At 48.5% G+C, this 27,974-nt stretch overlaps 3 protein-coding genes across 4 annotated transcripts; 1 reads left to right on the forward strand and 2 right to left on the reverse strand.

Annotated features, from left to right (window-relative positions):
* Window positions 1-5,931: 5,931 nt before the first annotated feature.
* Dhrs1 (dehydrogenase/reductase 1) lies at window positions 5,932-16,076 on the reverse strand. 2 transcript variants are annotated; one of them, XM_075950263.1, is made up of 9 exons: window positions 15,775-16,074; window positions 15,247-15,418; window positions 12,088-12,231; window positions 11,851-11,930; window positions 8,182-8,314; window positions 7,724-7,870; window positions 6,763-6,832; window positions 6,444-6,524; window positions 5,932-6,313 (listed from the first exon to the last, which is right to left on the reverse strand). In XM_075950263.1, exons 2-9 carry the CDS (start codon window positions 15,394-15,396, stop codon window positions 6,177-6,179), a joined length of 942 nt encoding a protein of 313 aa, XP_075806378.1. In that variant the 5' UTR covers window positions 15,397-15,418; window positions 15,775-16,074; the 3' UTR covers window positions 5,932-6,176. The 2 variants fall into 2 exon arrangements, with proteins under 2 accessions (XP_075806378.1, XP_075806377.1); XM_075950262.1 differs by lacking the exons at window positions 5,932-6,313; window positions 6,444-6,524; window positions 6,763-6,832; window positions 7,724-7,870; window positions 8,182-8,314 and having other exon boundaries at window positions 8,786-11,930; window positions 15,775-16,076.
* A 24-nt stretch (window positions 16,077-16,100) lies between these two features.
* Nop9 (NOP9 nucleolar protein) lies at window positions 16,101-23,436 on the forward strand. Its single transcript, XM_075950264.1, has 10 exons — window positions 16,101-16,413; window positions 16,562-17,014; window positions 18,577-18,687; window positions 19,240-19,381; window positions 20,328-20,520; window positions 21,297-21,437; window positions 21,795-21,920; window positions 22,090-22,326; window positions 22,533-22,638; window positions 22,951-23,436. The coding sequence occupies exons 1-10, from the start codon at window positions 16,164-16,166 to the stop codon at window positions 23,106-23,108; spliced, it is 1,917 nt and encodes a 638-aa protein (XP_075806379.1). The 5' UTR covers window positions 16,101-16,163; the 3' UTR covers window positions 23,109-23,436.
* Window positions 23,437-23,439: 3 nt separating this feature from the next.
* On the reverse strand, window positions 23,440-27,766 carry Cideb (cell death inducing DFFA like effector b). Its single transcript, XM_075950265.1, has 5 exons — window positions 27,607-27,766; window positions 27,204-27,345; window positions 24,453-24,599; window positions 24,050-24,240; window positions 23,440-23,898 (listed from the first exon to the last, which is right to left on the reverse strand). The coding sequence occupies exons 1-5, from the start codon at window positions 27,645-27,647 to the stop codon at window positions 23,766-23,768; spliced, it is 654 nt and encodes a 217-aa protein (XP_075806380.1). The 5' UTR covers window positions 27,648-27,766; the 3' UTR covers window positions 23,440-23,765.
* Between the last annotated feature and the right edge of the window lie 208 nt (window positions 27,767-27,974).

A 27,974-nucleotide genomic window follows, 5' to 3' on the forward strand; every position in this document is an offset into this window, starting at 1 on the left:
ACAGGGAAGCTTCACCTATAATGTCTTAGCGGTAGGATTACCTACCAAGACCTGCGTGATAACACCAGCCAACATGCCAGTGCCCACAGGGGAAATGGTACAAGGTCCCACCTAGGTGAAGAGATACAGGGACTCACTGGTTGCTGAGGGAGCGAGGATTAGTCTTCTTCAGAGATGAGCCCCCCCCCCCCGTTAGGTTATCCAGGCTCAAGTGGTCGTCCCTAAATGTATACATCCCTTATGTATACGTAAGAGCAACATTAAGTGGGTTGAGCAGGTATTTTATATACATTTTATTTATATATACACATATATAAAACAATAATGATTAAAGAAGATAGGGAGTTGAATTTGAGAGGGAGCTGGGGGCATAGGAGGAATTGGAAGGAGAGGGAGTGGGGAAAACGATTAAATATGGCACTCATGTATGAAGTTCTCCAAAAAAAAATTAAAACTCCAAGGAAACCTTAAAAAAAGAAAAAGGAATTTATACTTGATGAGCCACAGCAGTGAGAGCGAGACAGGCTGTACCTCACTGGGCTGGTAAGGGATTAGGAGGGAAGTTGGGCATATCGGAAGTGATAACAGGAAGCATGGGCCAGGTGAGTCAGGCAGGGTGGGTGCACTCCAGTTCTCACAGGAGCACGGAGAGGAAGCAAACAGGGAGTGGTGCAAAAGCTTAGCACTCCAGTAAAGAAGGAGCACGCTCAGAATTGCTGACAGGAGCAAGGCTGTGTTTCCCCTGTACTCAATGACTCAGGCTTGAGCTTTGACCCAGAGACTGGGGAGAGGGGAAGGACCCCAAGAGACACTCATGTCTCCCACAGCTAATAGCGCTATCGACTGGGGAGTAGTCACCCAATCCCCAGGTCCCCGAGCAGGCAAGGATTGATGGATTCCTGGAGGCAGGAGTTCTCAGAAGGCTAGTACCGGGAGTGGCTATCATCTGCCTCCCAGAGAGAGAAGGGGCTCTCATCAGTGGGTCTCCCTAGCCCTGTGAATTTAGCCACACTCTGGGTGGCTTGGCACTCTTCAGTTCTGTGCTTCAGGATGTATACTTCTGTGTGTGTGGAAGATGGCAACAGGGGAAATAGGGACAAGAATCCCAAAACTCAGCGATGGCTTGGGTAGTATTTCTCAGTTTCACGTAGGAAATGGATAAGGACATCTATGTCTCTCATACTAGTCAAGACCCAAGTGAATGCCACAGGAAAATGTTCCCTAGAAAAAGACAAAAGCAAGGTCAGAAAAAAACCACAAGCTTCTAGAAGGCTGAGATGGACTTTATGGGATGAATTCTGGCAGGCAGAAATGGGTCTGGGATCTGGGCTGGGATCCTGGGGGTGGGGTGGGGAGCTGAGGGCTTGGGGTAGGGATCCTGGGGGCTGGAGGAACTGGGGGGCTGGGGACTGGGAGTGAGAGGTACTGCAGAGACCAGACTTGCTCAAGCAAAGGTCTAGGGGAAGAAAGTGTCGAGGAACTTAGAGAAAGTCAAGACTGAATTTGACCTGAAAGTTCAGCGGGCTACCAACCTCAACACACCCTCTGCAGGAAATGGAAAAGTCCTCCAGAGCCCAAGCCAAACAGGAAGCTAAACAGCAGGGCAGTCGGTGCGGGGGAAAGAGCTTCCATTCCGGGATCACACATTTTGGTTGTATCTGGACTCTTCTCTTGCAAAGAACTGCAAAGTTTTGGCCCAGTCACTAAGCGGTGGCTTCTTTTACTGCAAAGCAATACTTGCTTCACGGGGCAGGTGAGAAGCTGGGGTGAGATCTAGGTAGTCACTGCAAGTGCCTAATAAACCATGGCTGTTTCTTTGTGCTGAAGTGATGGTAAAATCCGGGCTGAGTCCCCTGTGCACCCTCCGCCGTAAACCCCTTGAGGGGTGCTCAGGCCATGTCTGTTTCTGCTTGCTTGTTTCTTCCGGAACTATGTCTCCATCAGGAGGAATGCCAAGACCCTCTCACTTGTTGATGGAGATTACGTGAACTTGCCCCATTTCTTCCCTCTGCCTCTTTCCCAGCATTCCTTTTAGGTCCAAGGAAAGTCTTCTGATTTCTCTGTTATCAAGTGAAGCACAGGTGGTTTCCAGTTCCTCTCCACTCCTGACAGTGCAGGCAGACCTTTGATTCCTCTGCGTAGTTCTAAGCTGAGCCTATAGCTCAACCCTGGCCGGGGAAACCTGCTCATCTCCCATACCCGGTCCTTGCGAAGTCCCTGGGATGAGGGCAGTAGACAGCAGTCCACGGAGAACTACAGGCCTTTTGGCACAAAAGAACTCCATCTCTCCTAGTTTGCTTTCTGTTGCTGTGATAAACACTGTGACCAAAAGCACCTTGAGGAGGAAAGGGTTTATTTGAGCATACACTTCTATCTCCTGCTCATCATTCAGGGAAGCTGAGGCAGGAACTTGGAGACGGAAACTGAAGCAGAGATTGATGAGGGAGAAGACTGATTACTGCTTGCTTTATTTAATATTTATTTTTATTTCAAGACAGGATTTCTCTGTGTAACAGTCATGTCTGTCCTGGAACTAACTTTGGAGACTAGGCTGGCCTCAGACTCAAGAGATCCACCTCTCTCTGCCTCCCAAGTGCTGGGCTTTACTGTTTGTTTTTCATGACTTGCTCAGCTTGCTTATTGTACAACCCAGCACCACCTGCCCAGGAGTGGCACCGTCCACTGTGGTATGGGCATTCCCACATCAGACATAGATCAAGAAAACAGCCCACGACAGGCTCATAAGCCAAAGTGATGGAGGTACTATCTCAGTTAAGGTTCCCTCTTTTCAGTCTGTGTCAAGTTGATAAAACTAACCAGCAGACTGTTCAAATCCCTTCACTAAGACACTTAACCGAAGTCTAGCATAGTGGCTGTATACGTATACATAGCATCTCCCTAAGGTGGCCCCCACCATCCTTGAAGTGCCTTCTTGAGAAATCTCAGTGCTGCTTGGAAGCTTGCTTTGTGTTCCAGCCTGTACTGATAACAGCCCTGGACCTCTCCTTAGGCCACTCACTACAAAGGGCTAGCAGCTAGAAGGATGTGTCTCGTCTAAGCAGGAGCGTGTCTCAAGGACCTGAGAACCCTTCGAGAGGACCACGTATCCCACATGATATATTAAAGGTGGTATCAAGGTCTTTAGTATCTAGGATGGGCAGGATCCAGGATAAGAAAGGGGGAAAGGCAGTTTTGGGCTCGGCCATGTTGCCTGATCAGGCTCCTGTGAGGCTTTCATGACTGTCTTGCTTCATATCCAAGACCTCACCCCCACCACTAACATTACTTCATCACTTCCCTTAGCTACCAGGGATCTCCATTCTTACTCCTGGGCCCAAGGAGGCCTTCAGCAGTTGATGGAACTGGGTGACCAATGACATGTCTCCCAAATTGGACTCTCAGGCTCAGGTTCATAATGTGCTTGCTATGTAAGCATGAGTACCTGTGCTCAATTCGTAGCACCAAAGTAAAGAGCCGGGAGTGGCTGTACTCACAACCCTGGTGCTGCAGAGATGAGATGGGGTGGGGGTGGGAGTGGGTGTCTCTAGAGCTAGCCAACAGCATCACTTAATAGGTGAGATCCAGATCCTAGCAGGAGACCCTGACTCAGGAAACAAGGTGAATGGCTTCTGAGCAACACCAGAGGATTTCCTCTGGCTTCCACATGCACACACATAACATATGTCCTCAGACATAATGGCATATACCATACCCTTCAAATCTTAAAAAAACAAACAAGAGAAAAATAAAAATGAAAGCTATCAGATTCTTTAGCCCAGCCTTTGGGATGGGGCTATTGGTTAGAGCTTGCAACAAACCCCCTTGACATTCCTTGTTATTTTTAGGTTTATTTTTATGTGGCTGTATGAATGTTTTGACTGAATGTTTGGATGTATGCCACAAGAATACCTGCTGCCTGAGGAGTTTGGAAGAGGGCACCATATCCCCTAGAACTGGAGCTATGGATGACTGTGAGCCTCCATGTGGGTGCTGGGAACTGAACCCAGGTTCTCCGCAAGAGTAGGAAGTGCTCATAATGGCTGAACTATCTCGAGTACTTCATTGCCAGTGTTTGAGACCCCTAATTTATGGCTATCAGCTGTAGCTGTGACACACATCCATGTGAGCTGACTGGTCAGGAGACCAGGACAAGGCCTGGCAGATCTCTTTAGGTTGTCACAGAACCCCATTGCTCTTTCTTTAAGTCTTCACGTTCTTCCACATCCTGCTGGTGACAGCCTAAATACCCAGAAGGAATGGAGGGGTGGGGTCTGAGTCTAGGGCTGGTACCTAGCGACCTGGACTGGGCACAGGGCATTTATGGGACAGGGTTAGACTTTCCACTGTACGTTCTTCAAAAGCTTTTGTATTTTGGGCCATGAATATTGCCTGACAATCAAGTCTCCCTCCAATCCTCTTTGGGCTCCATCATCTATCATTAGTAAGGGTAGGCTGAATCTCAACTAGTCCCTTGGTGACCTGCCAGGGCTAACCTCAGACAAGATGGCTTCTCAAAAAAATTCTTCCTCTGTGCCTGCTGCTAGTGCATTGTCCCCCATGCCAGGGAGACACACAGTGGCAGTCTTGTTCTGACTCAGGTCACGTCTGTGGACACTGCCTCCTGTAAGCTCTTAGCCCTCACCTGTATTATCGTCAGATTCCTGGTGAGACTGACGATGGGCCAGCATCTTTTGCTTACAACCTCTTCTTCCTCTGCCCACACCTCAGCTCCAGTGAGCCCCTCTCTACCGCATGTCTGATCATGCCGATTTTCCTGGAGCTGACAGTGCCAGTGTTTGCCCGCATGCACTGGGCGCTCTTCTGTCTCTGGCCTGATACCCTCTTCAGTGTGCTTTCACTACTGACGCCTGTCACTCTCGGAGAACTGCCCTTGGCCTCCTGGGAAAGCTTTGCTCTGGGAGGCGGGCCTGATCAGTTCAGGCAGTCAGTTCTGCAGAAGGCGACTCATTCGGGTGACACAGTCCCAAGAGGAAGGGTGAGTGTGCCAGCACCTGGTAGTGCTTCTGTCTCTTACCTGGAATCAGGAAGCACCTTCTGTTCCAGGGCCAGGAAGTTAAAGGCAGCAAGAGGTCTGCCTGTGCTGGGCAGAGACAGCCCAGTAGAAAGCAGCAGCTATTGGTGGAAAGATGCTGAAAACAGAGGCCAAGTTGTTCTGCTTGGGGAGAGACCCTGCCCCTAGCATGAGAAAAGGCAGGAGCAGTTCTGAAGGAAAGAGGGGGGCTGGAGCCCTTTTAGTACCTATATGTTTGATTTTTATTTTCTGAGACAGGATCTCACTGTGTAACCCTGGCAGGCCTGGAACTCTCTACATAGAAAGACTGGCTTCAAAACTGAGATTCGCCCATCTCTGCCTCTTGAGTGCTAGGATTAAAGTGTGTGCCATGCACCATGCCTGACCCTACTTTTAAATTTTTTATTTTTTTGAGACAGAACTTCATTGTGTAGCCCTAGCTGTCATTGAACTCACTCTGAAGACCAGACTGGCTGGAATTCAGGGATCCTCCTGGTTGTTTTCCCAGTGCTGGGATTAAAGGACCTGTTGTGTTTATACATGTACATATGAATTTGGGTACATGCTCCATGTGTTGGTCAATCCTGGCTACTGGTGCTCACCTTCTACCTTGTTTAGGCAAGGTCTTTAGCTGTTCGCCATTGTGAACACCAGGCTAGGCGGCTGGAGAGCATCCAGGATTCTTCCACCTGGGTCTCCTATTCCATACAGGCATGCTGCCACTGCATCCAGTTTTAAACGGTTCTGGGATTTGAACTCTGGTCTTCATGCTTGCTCAGCAAGAGCTGTGTCTACTGAATCATCTCAGCCTGAGAAGCTACACATTTTTACATCGTTGACTCTTTCTCTCAAATATCTAGCACTTTGTTTTAACACAGAATCAGAGCTCACAAACACACTGAAGGGGAGATAAGACCTTTATTAGCTTCTGTTTATAAGGACTTTTCAGTACTGTAGGGACAGGGAAGACGAAGGCACAAAGAGCCTACTGGAGCCCCCAGAACTCACTAGGTGCCCGGCATCTGTCCTCTCTCCCAGGAGGACACGGGTGTGGGAGAGGACTGCCTCGTTCCACTGAGACAGCCCCAACACCTGAGCCTCGGTGACAAGAGGACCTGGTTGGCTGGGACAGCAGGCCAGGAGCTTAGAATTTGCTGGTGTAGAGGGTGACAATCCACTTGGGCACACGGAGGAAGCCAGGCAGGTAGGAGGTCAGCCATCCCAGGCTGGAGACATGCGAGAGGATGTAGCCCAAAGAAAAATAGTCTTTGACAGGGCGGCCTGGGATCAACAGAAAGACAATTAGACCTTATTTTCTGCTCCTGACACACCGCAGTGCCAGCTGACAACTTGAGGGCAAGGGGTAATGGTCCGGTTCATCAGGTAAGGCTGGCCCAGAGTGACTGCTTACCATCTACATCCCGAAGGCCATAGCGCCGGGCAAGGTCACAGGATGGCAGCACCTTCCCGCTCAAGTCCAGGATATGGGGGTCTGTGGGCACACATACACTTAGGAATGGTGGGCGCTGGGAGGTGGGCAGTGACAGAGTTTGGCTGACTGGGATAAGGCTCAGGCAAAGGCTCTCGGCCACGCCTCCCTGCAGCTAGTTCAGAGACCTCACACCTCATACCAGGAATCCTGACAAGAGCGTCCAATCACCTCCCAAACCAAAATAAGAAGCTGGCTGTCAGCGCCCTGTGGTCGAACTTTGTCACCCCAATGTCGTCACCTGTTGCCAAGGCCACCACGCATTTGCCACTCATTTCTGTGCTTTCTGCCGATGAGAAATCTGATTTGGCCTAAAAAATGGGTTGAGAAGTTAGGGGTTAATTTCCAAGAGCGCTTCCTATGCCTTCTCCATTTTCACCTTCTGTCCCAGAAGGACACAATCCTAAGCAGGATTTGCAAGGTCATGTCTTAAACGACACTGGAGCCACCTTTCCCATGTTCATGTGAGCCCTGGACCCTGGACCCAGGGCCACTGCCCCTACTAATGGAAGGATCAGATCATTACAACTAGTGCTGGACCTTCTAAGGTAGATGAGGGCAAGGCCAAGTATGCGGGCTTTGGCGTCAGACAGCCTTTCCTGTGGCGATGTGTACTATGGAGCATGTTTCTTTCCTTCCTTTCTTCATTACTCATTGCCAGGAGCTGAGCCTGTGCCTAAGAAATCGCTCTACCACTGGGCTACATTTCCAGCCCAGCATCAGGTTTCTTAACGTCTGTCTATAAAATGGAGTTACTATCTGCCTTACAAGATTTGAGGAAATAATGTGTGCACATGCTCAGCCTGTGTCTGCCCTAGTAAGCACCTGATGAGTGGGAACATTTATTCTTTCTCTTTTTAGCTAGAGTCTCACTCTGTGGCTCTGGCTGGCCTAGAACTCAGTCAGGCTGGCCTTGAAGTCGCACAGATCCCTTTGCCTCTGCCTCCTGAGTGCTGGAATTACAGAAAGCCTGCCACCATGGGGCATGCTTATACTTGGTACTGTCTGGAGAGACTGCCTCTTCTTTTCTTTTTTCTTTTTGTCTTTCTGAATCAGGGTTTCTCTGTAGCTTTGGAGCCTGCTGTGGAAGTGGAACTAACTCTGTAGTCAGGCTGGCCTTAAACTCACAGAGATCCGCTTGCCTCTACCTCCCGAGTTCTGGGATTAAAGGCATGCACTACCACTGCTTGGCCCATGCCAACCTTCTTAAACACAGGATCCTCTGGTTCTTCCTGTTTTTCTATAAACTCCTTCACCAGTTCTGTTTGCACAAACCCTGGCCACAGAGAAACGTAGCTGACTCCATGACGCCGTAGCTCGTGAGCACAGTCAGCAGCCAATTTGTCACACTGTGGAGGGAGAGAAGGCAGAATAAGAACCTGGACACCTGCCTAACTCACCCTCCTTTTCTGCTCTCCCTCAGTCCACGAGGATATCCCCGGCCCCCATCCTTCTTGAGAGCCCTGATGTTTCTGGTACTCCTCTTCCCACATCTGAAACCTACTCTGGCAGATGGAGGGAGGCCCAGGCAAAGGGACTATCAGTGGGTAGGGCAGAGAGAGAGATGAAGGTCACCGGTCTTACTATTCTGATCAGTGGGGACCAGATCAACTATCAACCCTGTTGTCTGTTTCCCTGGCTCCTATGCCCTGGTCCTTACCGCAGCTTTGCCCACACCATAAGGGACATTGAACATATGCTGCAGCCCCCCGGGGGAGGAGACAACCACGATGAGTCCTTTGCCAGCTGGTACCATCAGCCGTGCCCCATACACAGAACACAAGTAGTGGCCTCTAGAAGAGGGGCAGAGAAGAAGGAATGAATTGTGTGGATGCTGGTTCAGTTGCTTCCTGAGTCCTCAGTAGCTACTGTCAGCACCATAGGAGACTGTGTAGCAGCCGGTGAGGACCTGGGGAATTAGGAATAGGCCATTCCAAGGAGAAAACTGATACAATTAATGGCAGATGAGAAAGGGTGATCTACATGACAAACATAATGAATGAAAGGGGATCTTGCACTATAAACATAAAATAGTTCAGGGCGAATTAGGCCATGTATCTGGTCAGCTGGGTTAATGGGACAAACCTATAATCTCAGCACTCTGGAGGCGAAGGCAGGAGAATGGGGAATTCAAGGACATCTTGGTTACACAGTGAATTTCATGCCAGCCTTGGGCAGATGAGACCTTGTTACAAAACAGCAACAACCAACACACAAAAACCAAATCAACCAGCCAGTAAATGAGCAAATGGCCCGAGCAGAAAGTTCTCAAGAGAAGAAATTCAAATTGCAAAATAAATACCAGAGAAATGTTAAATAACTACAGCCATTGGAGGACGTAAATTAAAACTGCTTTGTGATTCCATCTCATCCTAGGCAGAGTGGCTATCACCAAGAAAATAGTTCACAAGTGCTGGTGATGACGTGGACAGAGGGGAACCCTTACACACTGCTGGTGATGACGTGGGCAGAGAGGAACCCTTACACACTGCTGGTGATGACGTGGGTAGAGAGGCACCCTTACACACTGCTGGTGATGACGTGGGTAGAGGGGAACCCTTACACACTGCTGGTGATGACGTGGGTAGAGGGGAACCCTTACACACTGTTGGTGATGACGTGGGTAGAGAGGAACCCTTACACACTGCTGGTGATGACGTAGGCAGAGAGGAACCCTTACACACTGCTGGTGATGACGTGGACAGAGAGGAACCCTTACACACTGCTGGTGATGACGTGGACAGAGAGGAACCCTTACACACTGCTGGTGATGACGTGGGCAGAGGGGAACCCTTACACACTGCTGGTGATGACGTGGGCAGAGAGGAACCCTTACACACTGCTGGTGATGACGTGGACAGAGGGGAACCCTTACACACTGCTGGTGATGACGTGGACAGAGAGGAACCCTTACACACTGCTGGTGATGACGTGGACAGAGAGGAACCCTTACACACTGCTGGTGATGACGTGGGTAGAGAGGCACCCTTACACACTGCTGGTGATGACGTGGGCAGAGGGGAACCCTTACACACTGCTGGTGATGACGTGGACAGAGAGGAACCCTTACACACTGCTGGTGATGACGTGGACAGAGGGGAACCCTTACACACTGTTGGTGATGACGTGGGTAGAGAGGAACCCTTACACACTGCTGGTGATGACGTGGACAGAGAGGAACCCTTACACACTGCTGGTGATGACGTGGACAGAGAGGAACCCTTACACACTGCTGGTGATGACGTGGACAGAGAGGAACCCTTACACACTGCTGGTGATGACGTGGGCAGAGGGGAACCCTTACACACTGCTGGTGATGACGTGGGCAGAGGGGAACCCTTACACACTGCTGGTGATGACGTGGGCAGAGGGGAACCCTTACACACTGCTGGTGATGACGTGGGCAGAGGGGAACCCTTACACACTGCTGGTGATGACGTGGGCAGAGGGGAACCCTTACACACTGCTGGTGATGACGTGGGCAGAGGGGAACCCTTACACACTGCTGGTGATGACGTGGGCAGAGGGGAACCCTTACACACTGCTGGTGATGATGTGGGCAGAGAGGAACCCTTACACACTGCTGGTGATGACGTGGGCAGAGAGGAACCCTTACACACTGCTGGTGAGAATGTTACTGTGCTGTGACTGTGGAAGCCAGTGAGGGGACTTCTCACAAAAGGAAAATAGACCGTGGCCCAGCTATCCCACATGTGGGTAGGAGTCTAGGCCAACAAACCACAGAGATATTTGCATTTCTAGAGCTGACTTATTCACAATAGTCTGGAAATGGAACCAACACAGACATCCATCAACTAATGAGTGGATAAAAAATGTGGTACATATACGGAATTGAATTTTGTACAGCTGCAAAGGAAAATGAAACCACGACATTTGCAGGAAAATATATACAAGTGGAAAACATATAATTATTATTATTGTTACTAATTAGCCATGGGGGTCCTGATATTAATAGGAGATTAGGCTGGCCTCAAACTCACAGATCTGCCTGTCTTTGCCTCCCGAATGCTGAGATTAAAGGTGTGCGCCACCACTTCGTGCACTGGAAACCATTATATTAAACAAAACAAGCCAGACTCAGAAACACAGATACCATGTTATCTCTCATATTTGGGTTCTAGGTCTAAAATTACATGTGTGTATATATGAGTCCACACATGTGTATACATGTGTATTTATAGGTATAAGGAGAACTGTAGAGGGAAGAAGAGGCCTGAGGAGGTGCCAAATAGAGAGGGAAACAGAAAACAGTAGGACTAACTGGGGAAGAGAGAGAACCGACTGGAGAGGGCATCGGGGATGAGAGGAATGAGGACCAAGCACAATATACATATGCCCAAAGAGATAAGACCTGACATGCACATATACACCCCACACTGTAGCACTATGAAAAGCCGTTATGTCCGGTTTAAAGAAAAGGAGTGAAGCCTTTGTGTCTGGCTTGGAGTGAAATGTTTCAGCCAAGCTTTGCTATGTTTGGGTTGATCAGTATAGGTTGAGAAATTGTTTTGAGACTGTTTAAACCTTGAAGAGTTGTTTCTCTGGAGTCTGTACTTGGTGCTATGTAAGAGCTTGGCCTCGGTCTGAACGGAGTACTGGCAGACTTGGAATTCTTACTTTTGATTATGGCTTGCCACAGTCAAAAGGGACTGAGATTTGTGTGGGCTGTCTGCTCTCATGGGCAGCAAGAACGAGATGACTTTGATAGTTGGAACCTTTCCCAGCTCCAATTAACCTTGTATATGTTTGAATAAAGTAACTGGAACAAGCTAGGTGGGTGTCATCCTTTTCCAAGAAGGCTGTACCCCCTCTGTTCCTTTGGAAAATGAAGGCTTAGCATCTCAGTAAGCTTCTCTCTCTACTGCGGCACCTACGACTTAACATCAAACAATACTGTATTAACTAGTCCATCCATTTAGTCAATTTGAACCTTTTAACTATTTCTAAAACCATAGCCTACGGAATACACACAACACTGAGAGGATACTCCCTTCTGGAACTTGTACTTGGGTGGGCAAAGACTGAGGGAGGAGCAAGGGTAAGATCTTGTTTGAAAACTGAATTGGGTGGTGGTGGTCCATGCCTTTAATCCCAGCACTTGGGAGGCAGAGGCAGTCAGAGCACTTTGAGGTCAAGGCCAGACAGGTCTACAAAGTGAGTTTCCGGACAGCCAGAACTATTACACAGGGAAAACCTGTCTCTAAAAAACAAAACAAAACCAACCAACCAACCAAACAAATAAACAAAGACCCTGGGTCTGGGGCAACCTAAAGGGGAAGAACCTTGGTTCTGGGAGTGAAGCACACACCTGAGTCCAACATTGTTTATATCATCCCAGAGGGAGGCAGGTGCTTCCCAGAACTGCTTGTTGAGGGTGTTCAGGATAGCCTAGAAGAAAGACAGGAAGACAGGGAGGGTGACTCTTGGCCATCTGAAGGCAGGAAGTTACAAAGGGCTGGATAGTGGGACAACAAATGGAGGTAAAGACTCAGGGTGGGTTTGGGGGAGGTCTGGGGTGTCGAGCTGTTTCAGGTTCCAAAGATACCTGGACACCAGCATAGGCATTATTGACCAGCACATCTAGCCGCCCCTCCTGCTCCCGATCGACTTGCTCGAACAGGCTTTTCACTTCACTCTCCTGGCTTGAATCACACACCACCGGCACACACCGGCCCCCGAGGGACTGTGCCTGGAGAGGAACAGGGAGTATGAGCTCTGAGCAGTGTCATTTCCCTAACTGAAGTGAGTTTAGGAACTGAGAAGGTAAACACAGCACTCGGCCAACAGCTGGGAAAATGTGGCGTGCAATGGCTCCCCCTGGTGTCCATTTTAAAAATTTCTCCACAGTAGGACCTCCTGCAAAAGAGCCAGGTAGATGGGACCTTGGATTTCATAAGCAGGACCTTGGTAAATCCTCTGCCACTCCAGGGTAAGACAAGGTATGACACCCACTCTCAGAAACAAGTAACTATTCTCTTTTTTCCTTTCTAATACTCATGCCCCTCTTTTTACTACTCCCTCGGAATTCTTACCCAGCCAATGCTCTGACTTGGTAACTAAAAATCAAAGCTATCAGGCATAAACTATTTTTTTTAAATATTTATTTATTTATTATGTATACAATGTTCTCAGTATTCTGTCTGCATGTATGCCTGCAGGCCAGAAGAGAGCACCAGATCTCATTACAGATGGTTGTGAGCCACCATGTGGTTGCTGGAATTGAACTCTGGACACCCTCAGAGAGACATACATGCAGGCAGAACACTAATACACATAAAAACCACCTCAAGAATGCCTTCTCTTTTTTTATTGATATTTATTGAGCTCTACATTTTTCTCTGCTTCCCTCCCTGTCTCTCCCTTCCCCCTTCTATCCTCCCCCAAGGTCCCCATGCTCCCAATTTACTCAGGAGATCTTGTCTTTTTATACTTTCTACTTCCCATGTAGATTAGATCCATGCAAGTCTCTCTTAGTGTCGTATTGTTGTCTAAGTTCTCCGGGATTGTGGTCTGTAGGCTGGCTTTCTTTGCTTTATGTTTTAAAACCACCTATGAGTGAGTACATGTGATAATTGTCTTTCTGTGTCTGGGTTACCTCACTCAAAATAATGTTTTCTAGTTTCATCTATTTTCCTGCAAAATTCAAGCTGTCATTTTTTTCTGCTGTGTAGTGCTCCATTGTGTAAATGTACCACATTTTTCTTTTCTTTTCTTTTTTTTTTGTTTTTTTCGAGACAGGGTTTCTCTGTGGCTTTGGAGCCTGTCCTGGAACTAGCTCTGTAGACCAGGCTGGTCTCGAACTCACAGAGATCCGCCTGCCTCTGCCTCCCGAGTGCTGGGATTAAAGGCGTGCGCCACCATCGCCCGGCTACCACATTTTTCTAATCCATTCTTAGATCAAGAAACATTTAGGTTGTTTCCAGGTTCTGGCTATGACAAACAATGCTGCTATGAACATGGCTGAGCACATGTCCTTGTGGCACAATTGAGCATCCTTTGGATATATACCCAAAAGTAGTATTATTGGGTCTTGAGGAAGGTTGTTTCCTAATTTTCTGAGAAATCGCCACACTGACATCCAAAGGGGTTGTACCAGCTTGCATTCCCACCAGCAATGCAGAAGTGTTCCCTTTTCCCCACAACCTCTCCAGCATAAGTTGTCATCAGTGTTTTTGATCTTGGCCATTCTTAAAGCTGTAAGATGGAATCTCAGAGTTGTTTTTTTTTTTTTTTTTGGTTTTTCGAGACAGGGTTTCTCTGTGGCTTTGGAGCCTGTCCTGGAACTAGCTCTGTAGACCAGGCTGGTCTCGAACTCACAGAGATCCGCCTGCCTCTGCCTCCCGAGTGCTGGGATTAAAGGCGTGCACCACCACCGCCCGGCCAGAGTTGTTTTGATTTAATAATGCCTTCTCTTAAGCTACATGTGGGGGCACACACCTTTCATCCCAGCACTCAAGAGATCTCTGAGTTTGACCCTGGTCGACACAGCAAGTTCCAGGTAAGCCTGTCTAAAGAGCTAACTACCTTTATCATTTAGATGCCTGTCCAGTGCCCCTAGAGCAAACATTCTGTGCACATGTACATTGAAATGACTGGTTTCTAAATCTGACTTCCTGTTAGACTCCTATCTTGTAATAGTAAAAATTGTGTTTGAGGGGTTGGAGTGCTCAGCCGATAAGAGCACTGGCTGCAGCTGGGTGGTGGTGGTGCATGCCTTTAATCCCAGCACTCGGGAGGCAGAGACAGGTGGGTCTCTGTGAGTTCGAGACCAGCCTGGTCTACAAGAGCTAGTTCCAGGACAGGCTCCAAAGCCACAGAGAAACCCTGTCTCGAAAAACCAAAAGAAAAAAAAAAAAGAGCACTGGCGCTGCTCTTCCAGAGGTCTTGAGTTCAAGTCCCAGAACCCACATGGTGACTCACAACCATCTATAAAGGGATCTGATGCCCTCTTCTGGCCTGCAGGCATGCATACAGACAGAGCACTCATAAATAAGTTAAATAAATAAATAAATAAAATTTTAAAAATTGCGTTTGATCACTTGGTAACTCTGGTTACCGAGTTATCAAGTTATCACTTGGTCACTTGAGTATTGTTTTTATTGAAATCCAGTTAAGAAGTAAACTCTCATGGTGTGTGTGGGGGGGCGCGTGGCACTGGCCTTTAATCCTAGAATTCAGGAGGCAGAGGTAAGCGGATCTCTGTGAGTTCGAGGCCAGCTTGGATCTACGCAGTGAGTTCTAGGGCAGCCAGTGCAAGGGGGCTGGTGAGATGGCTCAGCGGTTAAGAGCATTGCCTACTCTTCCAAAGGTCCTGAGTTCAATTCCCAGCAACCACATGGTGGCTCACAACCATCTGTAATGAGGTCTGGTGCCCTCTTCTGGCCTTCAGGCATACACACAGACAGAATATTGTATACATGATAAATAAATATTAAAAAAAAAAAAATAAACAAACAAAAAGAAATGAAACAGGTTTGGTTCAGCAAGTCTTGCCTAAATTACAGGAAGTCACTGTAATTCTTCGCAAAACCTGAAACTCTCAAACCAAGACTTTTCTTCTGCTTAAACCCACTTGGCAGAAAAATTCACCTCTATATAGTTTACTGTATGCACTCTGTAAATATTAGTAATTTTTTTCGGGAGATATCATGATCAAGCAAGTGATGAGTAATAATCACAATGAGAAATTCAGGTGGTCACTCACCTCCTGGGCAGTAGCTTTAAGGGTGTCCAGATGGCGCCCGGTGATGTACACTGTGGCCCCTGCTTTGCAGAGCTGTAAGGCAATGCCACGGCCAATACCCCTGGAGGCACCAGTTACCACACACACTTGGCCCTTCATAGGCGCTACCATGTCTCACGTCAAACGGGGATATCTGTGGAGTTAAGAGTCGCTTTGAAGGAATCCTGCAGATTGTCTGCAGAGACAGGTCTTTGCTAAGCTTGCAGTATTTTGATGGGAGAGAAATATCCTCAGGTGGATAGCTGAGGGCAGGTCCCAGGCCAGGCTGTTGTCTTCACCCAGGCACAGGGCTGGGTGGAGCCTCTCCCGGGCTACACATACGCGACCCTCAGAGTGGGGCTAACTTGGTGGGGAATCTGGCGAGTCTGTCCAATAAGTTATGTCCATGAAGAGTCCTGGGCCCTCCCTCTGGAGTTCTGGCTACCGTTGCAGTTCCACAGGGAACCGCGAAGCCCTGACCTGTAAGTGGACAGAGCCTGTGAGCCTTACCTGCCGCAGACGCTGACTCTGGGGTTCTGTCTGTCTAGTTCGCCCGACCTGTAGCTCGAGAATTTTTATCGTCCCAGGGGGTGGAGCGGGACGTATAGTTCGAGAACCTTGATTCTGGCCACGTCAGGGTGAGAGTGCGTGCCTGGGGAAGAAATCGGTGCGGGTGCGGATGAGCTAGAACTAGGCGAAGCGAGTGGAGCCCGGGAGATCACGGGTTGGGCCCAGCTATTTGGAATCGGCAAACGCAAACCCGCACCCCGTAGACACGCCCACCTTGCTCGCCCGTGTCGTCGCAGAACTATGACGTTTCCGTGCGTCAGCAGTGCGACGCCGGCGGCTGTGGGAGCTGCTTCCCGGAAGCGTGGAGGAGGCGAGGTCCCGGAGCACGCATGGGGCTGGGTCCGCGCTCGGTTCACAAGGCGCGACGCCAGTTCCCGGGTGCCGGCCGACGGGGGCGCGGGGCCCCGGGTTCCGGGCGTCCCCCTCCGGGCCGCGATGGGTGTCCCCGGCCGCCGGCGGCTGCCGCGCGCGGGGAACAGGCCCCAGAGGCTCTCCCGCACCTGAGTCCCGATGCGCTCGGGTATTTCCGACGGGCGCTGTCAGCGCTGAAAGAGGCTCCCGACGCCGCGGAAGAACGAGGTAGGAGCAGCTACGCCGTGGAGTAATTGTAAAACCCAACCCACGCAGGGAACTTTCAGAGGGAATCCCAGGGAGTTCTTGGCTAAGTGATGGTTAAGCCATATTCTTCTCTCCGTTTCTCTAACGGTCTGTTTCCTCGTGTTTTCAGACTTGATGGTGCGCAATATTTTGAAGGAAGTGGAGGCTCAGGCTCTAGCCTTGGCCACGAACAGGACTGGTAGCGAAATGCTGCAGGAACTTTTGGGGTTCAGTCCTTTGAAACCTCTCTGTCGAGTGTGGGCTGCTCTGCGCCCCAAGTTGCGCTTCGTGGCTTGTCATCGGTGTGGGGTCCACGTTTTGCAAAGTGCTTTGCTGCAGTTGCCTCGGTTGCTAAGGAGTCCTGCAGAAGCGGAGGAGGAGGAGGAGGAAGAGGATGGGAAGCATGGTCCCTTGCAGACCCTGGAGGAGCTAGTCCTGGGACTAGCCGCTGAAGTGTCTGACGATTTTCTTTTCTTCTGTGGAGACACGCATGGAAGCTTCGTGGTCAGAACTCTGCTGCAAGTGTTAGGAGGTACTCTCCTGGAGTCTGAGAGGACCAGGTCTCGTGCTTCCCAGTCATCTGGTAAGTAGTATTTTACGAAAAGGAAGTGGGCCTGGTGAGCAGGAGAGTTTCGGGAGTTCAGAAGCCAGTAAATGGAAGAGTTAATCTTCATGGTGGAGTTTGGCCGTGAAGAATTAGCGGAACAGTGGGGCAGAGCCTAGAAGGCCAAAGAACAGTGTGTCTAGACAGCTAGACGAAAGGGTGTGCCTATACTTAGAGAGCAGCTACTCGCATAGGGACAGGGTGAGGAGATAATTCACTTAAAGCAATGGATTTCCCATTTTTATTTCCACAACTCTCAGTAAGAAATTTATTTATTTTTTTAATTTTTAAAATATGTATGTGCGCGTGTACACACTAAATTATGTGCCTTCTGCACATACATGTGCTTCTGGAGGGGAGAAGACAACTTGGGGAAGTCGGTTGTCCTTCCACCGTTCAGGTTCTTCAGGTTCTGTATATTGAACTCAGGTTGTCAGGCTTAGCCGCAATCTCCCTTACCACAACCTTCCTGGTCCTGACACTTTATTTTGAGACAGAGTCTCCCGTATAACCTAGGCTGGTTTTTGACTTGGGAATGTAGCAGAGGCTGGCCTTCAACGCTTCCTTCTGCTTGCTTCTGCCTTTCGAGTGCTGGGGTTACAGACCTGTGCTTCCATGCCTGCCTATTTGCTGTTCGGTTTTGATTTTTTTTGTTGTTGTTGTTTTGTTTTGTTTTTCCCTTTGGACAAGGTCTGGAACTCACTGCTTCAGCCTCTCAAATACTGGAATCAGGGATGCATACCTTTACACTGCCTAGGAGATTGACTTTTAACCCTTATTTATTTATTTATTTATTTATTTATTTATTTATTTATTTTTTCTTTTTTGAAATAGGGTTTCCCTGTGTTGCCCTGGCTATCCTGGAACTCTCTTTGCCAACCAGGCTGGCCTCAATCTCACAGAGGTCCCCTTGCCTTTGTCTCCTGAGTGCTGGGGTTAAAGGCATGGGTCACCACTGCCCCGACTCCAGGAACTAACTCTTGTAGACCAGGGTGGCCTTGAACTCACAGAGATCTGCCTGCCACTGCCTCCCAAGTGCTGGGCTTAAAGGCGTGCACCACCACGGCCTGGCTTCCGTGATGTGTTTTCAGTCTGTGTGTGTGTGTGTGTGTGTGTGTGTGTGTGTTGAATTCAAACAAAAGTTCAGGAAAAGATACCTTTTCTGTTTTTCTGATATTTTCTTTCCTTTTAAATTTTATTCTCTATTTTATTAAAAAAATGCTGACTGAGACCACTAACTTTGTCTCATGGTACAGTCATAGGATATGACCTACATTTTAGGATTCTGGAAAATAAGGTTAGAGTATAAATGAGGTCTGAATTTGGATTACTTTAAATACCTGACTGAGAAATATGATCCCTAGACCATAGGGAAGGAAGTTGAAGATCCTTAGAAAAATTAAAACAATTTTTTACTCATCCACAAGAAACATTGAGTTGTATTACCTCTGTCCTGCATCTCTAAATTGAGTCATTATTATTCTGTGGAGTTCTTCCTATTTGTAATATCACTATTGCTCATGCTCTTGGTCTTTCTCTAGAAACACAAAGGACCTCAGCTCGGGAATGTAAGCGCACTGATTTTGAGGTTCCTAAAACCTTCTTGAATCACCTTCAGGACCTGAGTGCCTGCTTTCTGAAGGACATTGCAGGTAAAAAGATTATTAGTTAATTTACAAGTTCCTGAGACAAATACCTGACCAAAATAGCCATTGTTATCATGGCTGTAGCTAGCTGTACTATAGCCACAGTCAGGAAGCAGAGGTAAATAAATTCTTTGCTCAGCTGTGTTTTCTTTTTTATTTGGTCTAGGACCCCAGCCACAGCTAGTGCTACCCACATACTGGGCGGTTGTTGTCCCACTCTCTGCCCCCTCCCACCCCCCCCAATTAACCTACTCTAGAAACTCACAGACATGCCCAGAGGTAGTTTTTGTAATGATTCTAAATCCCATCAAGTGATCAGTCAGGGTTAACCGTCACCACAGATGGAAAGTAGGAAGAGACTGTAATCTTCTCTGAGGATTTCCCCCAGGCAGGACCCTCACGGCAGGTCCTTTTAACGCCTGTCTGGTTCAATGCTAGAAGGCATTCTGTATGGACGTTTTTGTGTCTATAGCCCTCCTTGTTACTTGTGTTTTGGGAATCGTACAGGTAATCTGGGCTTGGGCCAAGCTATTAAATTATTTCTGCCTCTTCTTACAGTGTTTATCACCGACAAGATCTCCAGTTTTTGTCTTCAAGTGGCCTTACAGATCTTACACCACAAATTACCTCAGCATTGTGCTCATCTCTGTGATGCTATAATTGATTACCTGAGTTCTCGTAATTCTTCAGCAGATGGCAGGTATGGTCAGTCGTCAGGAGTAACTGCAGCTGGGGAGATGAATGGAGTTATGGAGCTGTGTGAATAAAGTTTAGACTCTTTGATCTTAACAATAGTTACTGCTGGGCAGTGGTGCATGACTTTAATCCCAGCACCCAGGAGGCACAGACTCACTGTGTAATCCTGCTGGCCTCAAACTCACAGAGATCCTCCTGCCTCTGCTTCCCAGGTACTGGTATTAAAAACTTACATTCCCCATGCCTGACTTAGTTTTATTTTAAGATATATTTTTTATTTTGGCCAGGCGGTGGTGGTACACACCTTTCATCCCAGCACTTGGAAGGCAGAGGCAGGTGGATCTCTGATTCGAGGCCAGTCTGGTCTACAGAGTGAGTTCCAGGACAGGCTCCAAAGCTACACAGAGATTTCTTTTTATTTTATATTTATGAAGTTGTGCCTATATATGTATATATGTGCACCACATGCGTGCAGTGCCCTTGGAGACTGGAAAAGTATGTCAGAGCTCCTTGAACTGGAGTTGTAGATAGTTAGAAGCTGCCTTGTGGGTGCTGGGAACTGAACTTCTTGGGTCCTCTGCAAGAGCAGAACGTGCTCTTAACCACTGAGCCCCAATCTATTCTTCGTCTATGTGTGACAAGATCTCTCTATGTAGCACCAGCTCACCTGGATCCCAGTTTATAGACCAGGCTGGCTTTGAGCTCACCTGCTTCTGCCTCTTGAATGCTAAGATTAAAGCTGTCCACCACCAAACCAGCTTTTTTTAAAAAAATTATTTATTTGTATTTCATTTGTCTTAGTGTTTTGCCTGTGTATATGTATGCACACCACATTTGTGCAGGGGCCAGTGGAGGGCAGAAGAGGGCCCCTGGACCCAGGCCCTCTGCAGGCACAGTAGTAGTCTTAACTAACAGCCATTGCTCCAGCCCCGTCTCACTCTTCCCGCTAGCCCTCTACTCCTGTTTCTCCGCGATCAGACGAGCTCCAGACTCTTGGAGCAGGTGCTGCTGGTATTAGAACCAGCGAGGCTCCAGCGCCTCTTTGAAGATCACTTCCAGGGTCAGCTGCATTCCTTGGCTGCACATCCCATTGCTAACTTCCCCTTGCAGCGCTTACTGAATGCAATCACTTCACCTGAGTTGGTGAGTTGGAAATGCGACCTGGTCTCTTTCTGTTGTTCTTAATCATTGGGCCTTATTTACTTATTATTTATTTGTTTATTTACTTGTTTGTTTGTTTGGGATAGGGTTTCTCTGTATACAGCCCTGGCTGCCCTAGAACTCACTCTGTAGATCAGGCTGGCCTTAAACTCACAGAGCTCTGCCTGTCTCTGTCTCCCGAGTGTGGGAATTAAAGGCGTGCATCACTTTGGGGCCTTATTTTATTGTGTGCTTGTCTCTGCCTCTCTGACAATTTACTGCCCATTGCCCATGGGAAGTTATTGGAGAGTTTTCCAGAAATTAGGGTCATGGCACCCTTCTCCTTGAGATTTGTTTTAGCTTCTCGGGTCTGACCGCCTGTCCTCTTAGTTCCAGTTTGCAGCTAGAAGTTCTGTGGCTGCTTGTCTTTAAATCCTCAGGGGCACTGAAGCCATTGCTGTAGCTTCCCCCTTTCTTTGTTGCTCCCCACAGGAAGGAGAGTAGGGGTGTCCTGTGGTCCCTTGGGTTGACACATAGAGTAGAAGGCAGGTTTAATTTTAGACTTGCCTGCGCTTGGTTCTCCCTGACTTGTACAGAAGGGACATTTAGATTCTCCCCTCTAGGGTGACTCCTCTACTGAGTCTTACACAGCACAGTGTAAATTCTGATGTTGGTGATGTCTTATCTAGCTTTTTTTTAAGTAGGAAGATTTTTCTGATTAACTTTTTCGTTAACCATCATTGACTGACAACGATTCTTCAATCCATGTTTCCTCTCAGCTGTCACTTGTGTTTGAGGAGCTGGGTCCTGCCTTGGAAGCTGTGTTGGCCCAGGGCCACCCAGGGGTAGTTGTGGCTCTGGTGGAAGCCTGCCGCAGGGTTGGGACTCACCAAGCCCAGGTCTTGCAGCTGTTATTGGAGGTGAGTGGGTGCTACGTGTGAGCCATCCATGCCGGTCCTCGATCTAATTCTGCTACTTAGGATTTGTCTGATTTGCATGTGAGAGGTTTAATGTGGAGGGACTTACAGATACAGAGACAGGTGAGTCCAAGAACAGCCCTGAAATGAAATTGATCCTCCAGAAGTTAGAGAACTCTGAGAGATAAATGTGGGTTCAATCCCTACAAGTACAGAAGCTGGGAGACAGAACAAGGTAAATGAGATTCTGCCCTCACAGAGCGTCCTTTGCTGTTGAGTTAGGCCTCTCCTTTCCAGAGAATCATTGTGTTAGGGATGGGATGGTTCTTAAGCATCGTTGTGCTTTGTCTTGCTATCCAGGCATTCCACTGTGCAGAGCCCTCATCCCGGCAAGTAGCCTGTGCGCCTCTCTTTGCCTCTCTGTTGGCTTATGAGGTTTACTATGAACTGACGGAGGAGGAGGGGGCAGTGCCTGCAGAGCATCAGGTAAGGTAGGGGAGGGGCCAAGCCAATGACTATTTGGGGGCCAGGCGTCTTAGTGTTTGAGGTGTTGAAATTTCTAACCTTTTTGGAGAGAAGGCAACAGTGCTCTCGGGATGAACTCATCCATCTTGTTTGATCACTGCCTCCTAATTCCGTCTTATTGTACTCCCAGGAAGAAATGGCCGCAGCCAGAGCTCTGAGGGAAGTGACCGTACTTGGGTCTCTGCTGCTCCAGCATTTGTTGTATTTCTCCAACCCTGGACTTGTACTTCGGAGTCTGAGCGCCTTGACAGGACCACAGCTCCTGGCTCTGGCCCAAAGCCCTGCTGGTTCTCATGTATTTGATGCCATCCTGACTAGCCCCTCTGTGACGCAGAAGCAGCGTCGCCGTGTGCTGAAGACCCTAAAGGTTAGACTTCTGCGCCAGTCCCTGCATTATAGCTTTAGAGAAAATGCGCTTCATTCAGGACGACCTGTGGGCTGGAGGAAGGGTACATATATAGTTCCTGTGCTGTTTTAACTGTGCCTCTCGAGTCTTCTGGAGTTAGTCCCCCACTCCCAAAACACATTTGTGTCCTTCCCTTGAGGGACTTTACCCTGCTTGTCTCAATGCAGGGGCAGTATGTGGCTCTTGCCTGTAGCCGCCATGGCAGCCGAGTGTTAGATGCCATCTGGAGTGGAGCAGCTTTAGGGGCCCGGAAGGAAATCGCTGCTGAACTGGGTGAGTTCCACTGCCACTGGGTGATGTCTCCAAACCGCCTCTCCTGCGCCTGGTAGCTGATGTCAGGAGGATGGGCTGGCTCTGAGTCTCGCTCTGCTTTTCCTTTCTCTTTGCAGACTCTGCACTTTACCCCTCCCCCTTTATCTGGCTTTTAATGGGTGAGGTGTTTTGTAGCTAGAGTTTTCTTTGGGCCACCAGTTCACAAATAATGACACAGAGACTAATTATGAGAGCTTGGCCTTAGCTTAGGCTTGTTTGTAACTAGTGCTTGTAACTTAAATTAACCCATTTTTATGAATCTTCGTACTGCAGGAGAGCAGAACCAGCAGTTGATTCAAGATGCTTTTGGCCACCATGTGGCCCGGAATGTGGCCCTGACTACCTTCTTGAAGCGGCGAGCGACTTGGGAACAGGAGCAGAGTGCTGTGGCCAAGAGGAGACAGGCATTGAACTCTATACTTGGAGACTGAGGCCTCGAGGCCTGGGGATAGGTGTTGATGGGAGGGTGAGGGGACATAACTGTCCTTCCTGCTCTAAATCGGAGTCACAAGTCTTACAGGAGAAGATGTAGTAACACACACGAACCTGTAAACCTACACTACATAGAAGGTTGAAACGAGAACATAAAGACTTCACTGGGATTAAAGGTATGCCAACGACTGAAAAACAAAAACAACCCAAGCCAAGAATTCAATGCTAGCCTGGTCTGTGGTAGCCAGCTCCTGTTCATCCCTTTGTTTGTCTTTGTCCATCTGTTCCCCCTGCTCCAGGCATACTGATAAACATTTTTGTATTTTTCTTGGGAATATTTTTATTTTTTAGGGGAACAGTATCTCAAGGCAAAGCTGGGGACAGTGGTCATTGGTATGTAGACCTTTGGGATAGGATCAGTAAGAACCTAGGTGTAGCAGCAGTTATGGTGGGTCAGGATGCCAGGGGACAGGGTTGTGTGTCTGCGGGGTAAGTAGAAGACAGGAGATGTAGGTCAGGGGCAGCATCCTTCGGGAAATGTGCGGGCTGGAGGACCAAGGCAGTGTGCTGACCGCTTCTGATACGATGGTGTCTTATAGCTCTCGGGTGTCTCGTGGAGCCAGTCTCAGGGCACAGGCTCAAAGCATTTTTCATTATTAATGGAGGTGACTCTGCTTGTGCCACTGCCACCGCTCGGCCCCCTCCACCACATGGCGAAGGGTAGATGAGATGCCCAGCAGGATATGGCCCAGGCCTTGCAGCAGGGAGGAAGTCCAACGGAGGAGCTCCCTGAAGGGCAGGGTGAGAGGAAACCACGTGATTAGGGAAAGCTGAAAGGAGGCCTTGAGTCTGTAAGCTTGGGGTGGGGGTACGGGGTGGGTACAAGAGATGGAACTTGAAGGACTACCCATCTGTAGGGTTGTATGACGTGTTCTCTGACCTGAGGACTTTTTTGGGTCCAACTCCTTGAAAATCACAGCTCATGGAGTAGAGCCCGTAGAATGTAGCTTTGACATTGAGGCTGCCGAAGAGATCTCGAGGATTTTCCTTGTAGACATCAAAGGTGATGCGGGCAATGTCTTTGCTGTGTTTGGGCTTCTCCCGTCCTAGGCCGTGTAACAACATCCCACTCTGTGGGACACAGAGGTCCATTACTGAAGTGGGCCCTCCTTCATACACTGACATATAGTTCTGTCAGTGCCGGGTCAGACCCCTTTTGCCTCCCCAGTATTGTCCCAATGCCCCCAGTGCCTCTGCCCCCAGAATCAGTGATAGGCTAGGGAAGAAGATGGGGAGAACCAGAAAGGATTGATGGCCTAAGCAGCCCACGATGGGCCTCTCACCCTGGGGCTCCAGCTCTGTCCCTGCTCTAGCACCATCAAGCACGTGTCATCTTCGAGCAGCTGGAAGAATTCCTCACTTTCCACGGCGGTCCCGTCCTCCTCCAGCACCAGGGATAGCACTCCACTGAGCAGCAGGGTCTCCAGTACCTGTTGGTGACAAAGGACAAGTCTTATCACATGCCCCCCCCCCCCAATTTAGATGGCCATCGGTTAGGCACTGGTATCTACTCTGCTTCCTGGTTTGCCATCTTCCCTGTGTTGTTTTTTGAGACCGAGTATTTGTGTAGTTCAGCCTGCTCCCAAACTCAGCAAGCAATTCTGTTAGCTTTCTGGGTCCTGGGATTATAGACATGAATACTTCATCTCATTCTTTGTAAACATGGTGATTCTTTTTGTTTGGGTTTTTTGCCTCTCACCAGAGGCAGACCTTTTTTTTTTTTCATTTTGCTCCTGTTCATCTACTCTTGCTCCCTTCTAAGCCACTCCCACTCGTGTTAATTGACAATCAGTCATAGTCAGGTGTGCTAAAACACGTACAGTCCTAGTTGCTTAGGGGGCAGAGGCAGAGGGACCACTGGAGCCCAGAAGTTTAAGACCAGACTTTAACAGTTTTGGACTCTGACTCCAAATATGAATCAAATAAAAACAAAACAAAATCTAAACAGGTAAAACCTATGTTCTCTTATCTGCAGTGTCCTCCCATGTCTTCCTTCCTGTTTTCATAACTATTTTCAGTGTTAGCACTGTTTAACCATTCTGAGGCCTTACTCTGTGCCAAGTGAGAACTTGGGAGTGTTGAAAGAAATGTCAGGGTGAATTAGGTTAGGAATAATAGCGGTGGGAAATAAAAGGGCTTCAGCTGACAGGTGACCAGGAAGGACAAGGCTACGACCGGCTTCTGTGAGGCCCTCTTTAGGGACATATAGGCGCTGTTACCCTTTGACTCATTCTAATGCATCTGATTGCAGCAGACTCGGTTCTAAGGATAGCTTCTGAATAACCCACCTATCCTAGGGACCAGACTACCCCAGACCACCCTGTGGAGAAGGAGCTGGACAGCTCCAGCTGCATCTTAGTGGTGCATCTTTTTTTTTTTTTTTTTTTGGTTTTTCGAGACAGGGTTTCTCTGTGGCTTTGGAGCCTGTCCTGGAACTAGCTCTGTAGACTCACAGAGATCCTCCTGCCTCTGCCTCCTGAGTGCTGGGATTAAAGGCGTGCGCCACCATCGCCTGGCTTAGTGGTGCATCTTGATAGGACTCTGGTTAAACATCCTTGAAGCTGCCTTGAGGTTGTTACCCTACATCAGGAATGAAGGCCCCAGGGTTTCCATCAGGATGTGGAACTCACAGAGGGCCTGAATTTCTTTTTTGAGGCAGGGTTTCTCTGTATCTTTGGCTCTCCTGGAGCTTCCTCTAGACCAGGCTGGCCTCAAACTCACAGAGATCTGCCTGTCTCTGCCTGTCAAGTGCTGGGATTAAGTGTGCCCCCACCACCCGGCAGTTCTGAGTCTTCTAAAGACGACCTCATACCACTCAGCTTGTGGATTGACACACCTTCCTTAAACAAGCCATTTTTATATATTTTTTAGATAGTGTGTGAGGGTGAGTGGGTATGTGCATTTTAGTGTGTAGAGATCAGAAGAAGGCATTGACTCTGGAGCTGGAGTTACACTGGTCGTGAGCCACCAGCTGGGGACTGGGAACTCAGCCCTGGTCCTCTGCAAAAGCATTACATGCTCTTATCTACTGAGCCATCTCTCCAGTTCTGCACCCTCTCCCCTTTGTGGGGACTACAGGAGAAAATTCTCTAAAAGGAAAATCCAGTCCACCATGATTGGGGAAAGAAAGTCTCCTAACCTCAAGAGTACTACCCAGCACAACTCAGCCCATAGGCTGCTCCCTCGATGGGCAGCCCACTTCAGTCTCTGGGGTAGTCTAACTAGCCTTACTAACTAGATTGGGGTTTGCTAAATAAAGGCCTGCTCAAATTGTCTCTTGACTGAATTTGTTCCTTCAAGGTTAGAGCCAAGAGGCATCCCCTCTCCAATATCTGCTAAAATATCTATAAGGACCTTTTCATTTATTCCTTTCAGTAACCCTCAAAGGTGGTTTGTTTTTCTCTTGAGAAGATGAAGAAACTGAAGGCTTGCGGAGTGATTTAGAAGTGAATCGTTTGCCTAGTATGCAAGGACCTCAGTTTGATGCCCACCATTGAAAACATTTTCAGGTTAGGTTTTGTGGCATGTGTCTGTAATTTCAGTATATGGAAACCTGAAGCAGGAGGATTAAGTGCAAGGTCAGCCTGGGCTAAAAAGTAAAAGCCTGTTTCAAAAGAAAGGCAAACATTCAAAAAACAGGTTTTGATAGATGAACGACTTCCCAAAGGTTGACTGCTAGGAAGTAGCAAAATCAGAATTTGAAGCTGGCTTTTCATAAAAATCAAGAGTCAGGAGCTTAAATGGGCAGCAGAGCCCTTGCCTAGAGCTCTGATTACCAGCATCACAAGAAAACATGCAAATCAGAATTACTTCTGAGCCCATTTGTCCAGCCCTTATTTGACTATTCCCTGACTGCCAAAGAAAGCTCACTACTCAGAAAATAAATAATTTACCCAAATGCAACATGGGCCACCGGGCCTAGTGTTTCTCAGTCACCTGGGGGTGGTAACTTCGTAACCCACACACTTTCTGCTCCGCCATCCTACTATTTTTGAGTCCCTTGGCTTCTCTACTCTAGGAGCCTGACCACTTACCTTATCTAGCAGTTCCTCACGGGTGGCCGCTGTCAGACCTTTCCGGACTCTCCTCTTGTGATCGCAGACACGGAAGGGTCGTTGAGGTGGAGCTGAGTTCCAGACCCTACGGCCAAGCTCAGAGCCCATAGTGGATACCGACCTGATAGTTGGGAAGAAAACACCGGAAGGGACGGGGGGGGGGGGGGGGAGGTTGGTAAATTTAGTGATAATGATGGGGGTGGGGTGGCTAAGAGGTTCTAGGTTTACAGAGCCAGAGGAGAGACTATGGAGAGAGAACAAGGGTAGTTTACGAGTTGGATAAATCTGTAGAGGCAGGGAAGTGAGTCTTCTAGGAACTAATGTTAGCCTTGCCTGCCAGTATCTCCAGTACTGGAATATAAAGGAAAGGGTTAGAAATCACCTCAGCAGTCCATTGGGGTTCAAGGCTGAGAGGTACTCCATGGTACCCCTGAGGGTTTGGGGCTGTGCGCTTCTCTGTTGTTCCGAGGCTGACGTCTGGTTTCTGAATAAAGCTGAGATCTTAGCCCTGGTGAAGTAAGAGATGTGTCAAGCCTGGACTCTGTCCCCCCCTTGCCTGGTGAGTAAAAGGGACAAAGTCTAAGAGGAGGAGGAGCCTGTGTGTAGTGATGGAAGTACTTTGTGCCTTCTTTAGAGATGTGTTGTGAAGGGTGAAATTTGATATTTGACTCTCCCCTCCCCCTTACCCAAATAGAGTTTTACTTTCTAGCCTAGTTTGGCCACCTTGAACCCCAATCTTCATATCTTAGC

This window comes from Microtus pennsylvanicus, chromosome 15 (genome assembly GCF_037038515.1).
Source record: "Microtus pennsylvanicus isolate mMicPen1 chromosome 15, mMicPen1.hap1, whole genome shotgun sequence".
In the NCBI taxonomy this organism is placed as follows: Eukaryota; Metazoa; Chordata; class Mammalia; order Rodentia; family Cricetidae; genus Microtus; species Microtus pennsylvanicus.

Excerpts from the sequence above, each read along its gene's own strand:
- Dhrs1 (XM_075950262.1), bottom strand. The coding sequence starts at position 10,234 with ATGTGGGATAGCTGGGCCACGGTCTATTTTCCTTTTGTGAGAAGTCCC.
- Nop9 (XM_075950264.1), top strand. The coding sequence starts at position 16,164 with ATGGGGCTGGGTCCGCGCTCGGTTCACAAGGCGCGACGCCAGTTCCCG. Across the intron at positions 18,688-19,239 it reads CTTTCTGAAGGACATTGCAG|TGTTTATCACCGACAAGATC; the intron begins GTAAAAAGATTA and ends CTCTTCTTACAG. Across the intron at positions 21,438-21,794 it reads TCTTGCAGCTGTTATTGGAG|GCATTCCACTGTGCAGAGCC; the intron begins GTGAGTGGGTGC and ends CTTGCTATCCAG.
- Cideb (XM_075950265.1), bottom strand. The coding sequence starts at position 27,647 with ATGGAGTACCTCTCAGCCTTGAACCCCAATGGACTGCTGAG. Across the intron at positions 27,346-27,606 it reads AACCCCAATGGACTGCTGAG|GTCGGTATCCACTATGGGCT; the intron begins GTGATTTCTAAC and ends CCCAACTATCAG. Across the intron at positions 24,241-24,452 it reads GACAGAGCTGGAGCCCCAGG|AGTGGGATGTTGTTACACGG; the intron begins GTGAGAGGCCCA and ends TGTGTCCCACAG.